Source organism: Arvicola amphibius, chromosome 5 (assembly GCF_903992535.2).
Source record: "Arvicola amphibius chromosome 5, mArvAmp1.2, whole genome shotgun sequence".
Lineage (NCBI taxonomy): Eukaryota > Metazoa > Chordata > Mammalia > Rodentia > Cricetidae > Arvicola > Arvicola amphibius.
This window is the reverse complement of record NC_052051.1, coordinates 63,539,273-63,547,217: the sequence shown is the minus strand read 5'-3', so window position 1 is coordinate 63,547,217 and position 7,945 is coordinate 63,539,273. Positions and strand designations below refer to the sequence as shown.

Sequence of the window (7,945 nt, the reverse complement as noted above, 5' to 3'; positions counted from 1 at the left end):
CGCCACCACCGCCCGGCGTATGTGTTCATTTTGGAGAATGTTCTATGAAGTGCTGAGAAGAAACTATATTCTTTTTTGTTTCAGTAAAAAGTTCTCTGTATATGTTAGGTCCATTTGACTCACAGCATCTTTTAGCTCCAGTCTGTTATCTCTGTTTAATTTTTGTCTAGATGACATGTCTTTGATGAGAGTTGGGTATTGAATTCTCCCACTATCAATGTGCAAGGGTTGATGTGTGATTTAAGAATTGGTATGTACAAACCTGGCTGCCCTTGTATTTGGGGCATGGATATTAAGAACTGAAAAATAATCTTGATTAATTTTTATTTAAATAAGAGCAATGCAGCAAAAACAGCTTTCTCTACAATGTCAATTACAAAATTCTGGATCATTTATTTGCAATCATATTCTATTCTGTCTGAGACGGTGTTGTGCCTTCTTCCATTTCCAACAGCATATCTTTGTGAGACAGGGCTTACAGCTTGTTGGTAGGGTGATTAAACATAGAAATAGATTTGGGGAAGATTATCTTCAGTGTGTTCTCTTGCAAATACAACTGGAGAATTTCTAATATGATGAGAAAGAAGCAATCTCAACCTTCCTTGAAGTTGGTTTTTTACACATATTATCACAAAACGTAGCAATGTAATTTACTATTGTTATATAAAGACTATTATCCAGGCTAAACTATACTTCAATATTTAGCAATGAAAATGCACCCTGCTTATCAGATAATTTCATTCTTAACCATAGCAAAATTATAGTTATGAAGTAACAACAAAAGTAATTCTATGGTTAGGAGACACCACAACATGAGGAACTGTATTAAAGAGTCACAGCATTCGAATGCTGGGGGTGGAGAGATGGATCCCTTGGCTCACAAACTATCCAGTGTAGCCAACAGGTGAGCTTAAGTTCAGTGAGAAACTCTGTCTCAAAAAAGGCAGTAGAGAATAATGGAGGACACTTAACATAGACCTGTGCTCCCTATGCACACTCATGGATAGTGCACCTTCCTGTACATTTACACACACACACATGCATACACTATGCACACACAAAATATACAAGAAAAGAATATGCAAGAGATAATTTTGTTTGTTCAAGACTATTCATGGTACTATTAGTTACTCAAAAAATGTTGAGGGCTTTTGTCTATATTTTTTGTAAGAACTTCACACAACTTGATACTCCTTTTATGAAGCTACAGTTACCCTAATACCAAAACCACACAAAGACTCAACCAAGAAAGAGAATTACAAACCAATCTCACTCATGATTATAGATACAAAAAAAACTCAATAAAACACTGGCAAACTGAATCCAAGAACACATAAAAAAGTCATCCAACATAATCAATTCAGCTTCATTCCAGATATGCAGGGACGGTTCAACAAAAATCTATCAATGTAATCTACCATATAAGTAAACTGAAAGAAAAAACCATATGATCATCACATTAGATGCTGAAAAGCATTTGACAAAATCCAACATCCCTTTATGATAGCCAAAACAATCCTGTACAATAAAGGAACTTCCAGAGGCATCAATATCCCTAACATCAAACTCTATACAGCTTGGTATCGGCATAAAATCAAACAGGTTGATGAATGGAATTGAATCAGAGAATATTAATCCATACTTATGAACATCAACATCAACAAATTATACTGGCATAACTGGATGTCAAACAGTAGAAGAATAAAAATAGATCCATGTCTATAGCCATGCACAAAACTCAATTCCAAATGGATTACAGACCTCAATATAAATCTGACCACACTGAAGCTGATAAAAGAGAAAGTGGAAAGTAACCGTCAATGAATGGGCACAGGAGATGACTTCCTGAATATAACAACAATAGCACAGACACTGAAAGCAACAATAAATAAATGGGACCTCCTGAAACTGAGAAGCTTCTGAAAAGCAAAGAACACAGTCAATAAGGCAAAAATATACTACTGAATGGGAAAAGATCTTCACCTACCCCACATTAGACAAAGGACTGATATCCAAAATACACAAATAACTCAAGAAATTGGTCATCAAAAGAACAAATAATCCATTTTTTAAAAAAAAAAATGGAATACAGATCTAAACAGAGAACTCTCAACAGGGGAATCTAAAATGATTTAAAAAACTCTAGAGGAAATGCTCACCATCTTTAGTCAGCAGAGAAATGCAAATCAGAACAACTCTGAGATTCCATCTTACATCTGTAAGAATGTCCAAGATCAAAAACACTGATGACAACTTATGCTGGAGAGGATGTGGGTAAAGGGAACACTCCTGCATTGCTGGTGGGAGTGCAAGCTGGTACAACAACCCCTTTGGGTGTCAGTGTGGCAATTTCTCAGAAAGCTAACCTTCTTACCCACCAACACTGTATGAGTTTCCTTTGCTCCACATCTCAAGAACATTTGTCATCTTTTGTCTTTGTGATGATAAACAATTATATTTGATAGTAATAGAAAGAATTTATTAAGTATTGAATATATATTCCACATTGGGTACTACTGGTTTTTTCTTCATACATTGGGTTGTAGGAGAACATGGCAGTGATCTTGAATTTTGGCAATTGTGCTTTTCCATAGGAATTATCTTGATATGTTAATATTTGAAGAATGATGGACATTATATGAATAGAGGAAACACTGTGAAGGAAAATTATAAAATATAAGGAAAGTCTTATTAAATATAGTCATAGAAAGTTGTTTGAAAACTTTGACATAACATCACCTTTTCAACTTAGTAATGATCACTCAATTATTTGACTATACTTCTGTTGGAAAATCTCTACAGTCTAAGGTCTGGGGCTTGAGACTTTATAGAATTGAAAGTCACAAATTTCCAAAGTGGGTGATAGCTCAGTGTGTGCTGGTTTCTCGTTTGCTGAAACTTCATTGCTAATTCTACAATAGGTAGTTAACTCTTTCATCTAGCATCTGTGCCTCTCAGATTTCTGGGGTTCTGACTTTCTCATCAATTACTTTAACACTCATTCTGAGGCAAAAAAATTATTCATGATCATTTATGTGAGAGGTACTATTGTTCTTCATTTCTTTTGTCCTTTTTATTCCCTTGGTGACAATACAGACTCAGTGGACCACACTAATTAGAAGCATTGTTTTTGCTGGGGAATAAAAACATCTTAAGGCTCTTTGTTTTGGAAAAGGTGATGCCTTCTGTCAGAAGGTAAGATTATCCTCCTCTCAAGCAAGATAAATTCTCTGACTTAGAGAATTACCATGTAGGTAAAACACATGTGTGAACAGATAATTCACAGTAGAGAAATATCAGTCCAATCTAACTATGCACAGAGGATCTATCTACAACTATTGGTTGTAAATTATTTGCCCTCAATTTAAGCTATAGTTTTGTTCTTGGAACATTTGCTTTGTGTGTTCTAGAAGAAGCAGAGAATAGGATCAGCTGAGCATCTGTAAGTTGTGCTCATGTTTTTGGAGAAGTTTCTTTTACAAAAAGCTCCAGGATAAGATAAAAGTAGAATGCTTATCACATAAAAATTGCAAAAGAATAGTGCATAATATATTCATGCTTTCTATTTGATATTCCTTCCTTATTTTTCTTATCCATTCAGTTTTTTATAGCAATACATTTCTAACATATGTTCAGCCTCTGTGTTCTATATACTCTTGATTTGTGTCACTTCTCAAAGTAATTTTCAGTTTTTCTCTTTGAGAATTACAACTCTCATATGAGGAAGCTTCTCATTATCTCTTAGTTCTTTAAGACTGTGATTCCCACCTAAAGACATATTCTGTTGGATTAACTCAGGTAAGAGTTTTGTTACCTTTCATTTCAAACAAGACTGTCATTTCCAGTTTTCGGTATCAGTCAATGCTAGAGCTGAAAGGAGAGTCATTCGTTATTCTTCATGTATATTGGTAATCAATTAGTTACCTGTGGTGTGCTTCAAACTGATCCTGCATGCAATTTACATAGAAGGGTAAGAGGCTCATGGGCCACTACCCTTTACTGGCTATTGATAGATTCTGGGAAATGAAGAATCATTGTCTCCTGTTGTAGACACACTGCTGAGCTCACCAGCCCACAACAGAGAGCACACGACACATGATTACACAGGAGGGCCTGATTAGACGAACTGATAACAAAACAAAATGAATAGATATAGACCAGAAAAGGTATTTGTCAGGGAGTGAGGAAGGGTTAGTACATAGATGGAAGATGGTGAGGGGAATGAGTTGGGTCAGGATACACTATGTACATGTATGAGACTCTCTGAGAACAAATTTAATTAATTAACAAAAAGAACTATTTTCAGCAAGAAAATATTTCATATTTTAAAAAGTACATTTTTTTATTGATGATACTACTGCAAGCCTAGAAAACCAAGATGTGTAAGTAATTTAAACGCACAAAACTCCAGAACAACGTAAGGAAGTGATACACAAAATCTAAAAGCCCAAATTTCTTTTAGCATGCTTCCATTTCATGATGCTAATTTCCCATGTGAAAGCCAATAAGCACAGTGTCTGTAGAGCTTGTTTGACTTTCCTTAGATTCTCAAGTGCCTTTGCCTCCATTTTTTCTTCTTCACTATACACTTCAAACTAAATGTAGGATTAAAGGATCCAGTGCCCCTAAATGTGTAAGCATAGGAAATGTTCTATACCTAGTTTCTGTGAGATATCTGTAAAAATTTTCCTGTAAAACAACAGGGGTATCTTCAGTGTTTTATATTTGAGTCATTGCTTTACAACCAGGACACCCATTTGGCTTAGAAACAATATTTTCTCCCTCTTGTGCCTTTCAGGTAGTAGTCACCTCATGGTCAGACCTGCACAACTTGATGGATGGAGGAAATCACTCCACTGTATCAGAATTTCTGTTGCTGGGTCTCAGCAATTCATGGGGAATTCAGATTCTCCTTTTCCTGTTCTTCACAGTATTTTATGCGGCAATCATGCTAGGTAACCTCCTCATTGTGCTCACAATCATCTCAGACCATCACCTGCACTCACCCATGTACTTCCTGCTGGCCAACCTCTCCTTCATAGATACAGGTGTGTCCAGCATTGCTACCCCAAAGATGATTTATGACCTCTTCAGAAAGCGCAAAGTCATCTCTGTGAATGGGTGCATCACTCAGATGTTCTTCATTCACACTGTGGGAGGAACAGAGATGGTGCTGCTCATAGTCATGGCCTATGACCGGTACATCGCCATCTGTAAGCCCCTCCACTACCTCACCATCATGAGTCTAAGAATGTGCATTTTTCTCTTGGCTCTGACTTGGACCATTGGCCTCATCCATTCTGTGGCCCAGTTGGCTTTTGTTGTCAATTTACCCTTCTGTGGAGCTAATAAAATGGATAGCTTTTATTGTGATTTTCCTCGGTTCATCAAACTTGCATGTACAGAAACGTACAGACTAGAGATCATGGTCACTGCCAACAGTGGTTTCATCTCCATGGCTACCTTCTTCATCCTGGTTGTGTCTTACATCTTCATCCTGGTCACGGTTCGCAAACATTCCTCAGGTGCCTCCTCCAAGGCCCTCTCCACTCTCTCAGCTCACATCACTGTGGTGGTTTTCTTCTTTGGTCCTTGCATTGTTATCTATGTGTGGCCTTTCCCTACTTTGCCCATAGATAAATTTTTAGCAATTTTTGATGTCATCATCACTCCTTTCATGAATCCTGTCATCTATACACTTAGAAATAAGGAGATGAAAGTTGCAATGAGAAGACTCTTTATTAGGGCTTTAAGTTTCAAAAAATTCTTTCATTGACAGTTCAAGAGCTTCATATTAAAATAAAACTTTATTGAGGATAAATCCTCTTTTATCCTGTATTAAGTGGTCTTCCCTGAAACAAATACATGTAAAAGCATTAAATGGTCACAGCGAGTTGTAATTATGTGTTTAGTAGTATATAATCATATACATTTATTATGTATGTATGTATGTATGTATGTATATAACTGATATGTATATGTAACAGTGGTAAAGGATGTAGTCTTGAATTTGGTGGGGAAGGGTTGTCAGACATGAGGGTGGTGTGAGAAAGAAAAGGGAAGAAAGAGATTGCTTAATTATATTTTAATAAAATAATTTAAAATTTTTGTTCCAAAAAACAATTTCAAAAGTCTCTTCAATTTAGTGTTTTAAATATCTACTGTATTCTCTGCAGATCTGATCTATTTTGCTAAATAATTGTTAGATACTAAAAATACTGAAAAGCAATAAATTCAGTGTAAATGAGGTTTATGTCAGATGCTGTGTCTCATGAAAGTAACGGTGACTTCTGGAACCTCACGCACTCAGCGTACCTTGCTATCTTCTCAAATGTTGCAAACATCCTTTTGGTACCAGTTCTCAAAAACAGAACTCTTCTGATCTACCAGCTGCCTAGATTTGGGCCTTGTGGATTGTTCAATGTCTTTACAGCAGCAGGAATACACAAGATAAAGATCTTTAGCTAGAAATAGATTGGAACTAGAAAAAGTCACCTTGAATGAGGTAATCCAGACCCAGAAAGACAAACATGGCATGTGCTCACTCATAAGTGGATATTATGTGTAAATAAAGGATAACCAGGTTATACAATTCATAGCCACAGAAAGACTAGGTAACAAGGATGACCCAAAGAGAGACACATGGATTTCCGTGGGAAGGGGAAATAGAAGATATCTCCTGAGCAAATGGATGGGAGTAGGGAGATGGGGGGATCATGAGTGAGCAGATTGGGTGGGTTGGAGTGGGACAGAAGGAGAGAGTAATGAAAGAGATGTCTTTATGTGGGGTGGCATTTTGGGGTAAAGGGAGAAATCTGGTGCTGGGGAAACTCCCAGGAATCCACTTAGATGACCCCAACTAAGGCTCCTAGCAATAGTGGAGTGTCTGAACTGGTCAGCTCCTGTAATCTGATTGGTGACTACCCTAATTGTCATCAGAGAACCTTCATCCAGTAAATAATGGAAGCAGATACAGAGATTCGCAGCCAAGCACTAGATCGGACTCTGAAAATCTTGTTGAAGAAAGAAAGGGAGGAGAGATTGTCCAAGCAGGGGGTTGAGGGGGTACTCAAGGTCATGAAGGGGGAACCCCCAGAGACAGCTGACCTGAGCTCTGGACTCAGGGCCAATACTGAGCTAGGTCCTCTGCATGTGTGTGACAGTTGGGTAGCTTGGTCCATTTGTGTGGCACATAGCAGTGGGATCAGGACTGGTACCTGGTGCTTGAGCTGGCTTTTGAGAACCTGTTCCCCATGCTAAGTTGCCTTGTCTAGCCTTGGTGCAGAGAGAGGACCTTGGTCCTCTCTCAACTTGATGTATCATGCTTTTTTACTCCCATGGGAAGCCTGTACATTCCTGAATGGAGACAGAGGAGGAGTGGATGGGGAGGGGATAAATGGGAAGTAGGGGTTGGAGAGGACAGGAAGAGAGGAGGTAGGGGAAACGATGGTCAGTATGTAGAATAAATGAAAAAAATAGTAAAAGAAAATAAGATCTTAGCTAGATAAATTTAAGAGTTCAAGGCTGTTATCATCTGAATTTGTTCACCTAAATGCTCATAGTTTACTTTTCAATTCTAACACCATGTAGAACTGATAGAAATAGTGAAATCAGCATTTAGGTAAACAAATTCAGATGATAACAGTTTTACTTATTTATAGTTATAATTGAAAAGTATGCTATACGGTCAATTAAAGAGGAAGAGAGGAAATTTTAATAATGTTAGTCAATACATATTTTTGAAACTAGAAGTTGTAAATTTCTATTTCACTTATGTATGTGAAAACTATTTCACCCCTCTTTTTCTAGTTATTTTTTTTGGCAAAGAAATCTGTGTCATTTACAGGTTATTTGGAATAGTTTGAACTTAAAAAGGAAAAATTCTGATTTTTTTTACAGTGAAATACAAAACAATAATATTATTGGAAACCTTGTTTATAACTAT

The 7,945-nt window shown here is 37.0% G+C and overlaps 1 protein-coding gene across 1 annotated transcript; it reads left to right on the top strand.

Annotated features, from left to right (window-relative positions):
- The first annotated feature begins 4,834 nt into the window (after positions 1-4,834).
- LOC119815228 (olfactory receptor 4F3/4F16/4F29-like) lies at positions 4,835-5,776 on the top strand. Its single transcript, XM_038331393.1, has one exon. The coding sequence runs from the start codon at positions 4,835-4,837 to the stop codon at positions 5,774-5,776; it is 942 nt and encodes a 313-aa protein (XP_038187321.1).
- The last annotated feature ends 2,169 nt before the right edge of the window (positions 5,777-7,945 follow it).

Coding starts and splice junctions, on each gene's coding strand:
- LOC119815228 (XM_038331393.1), top strand. CDS start 4,835: ATGGATGGAGGAAATCACTCCACTGTATCAGAATTTCTGTTGCTGGGT.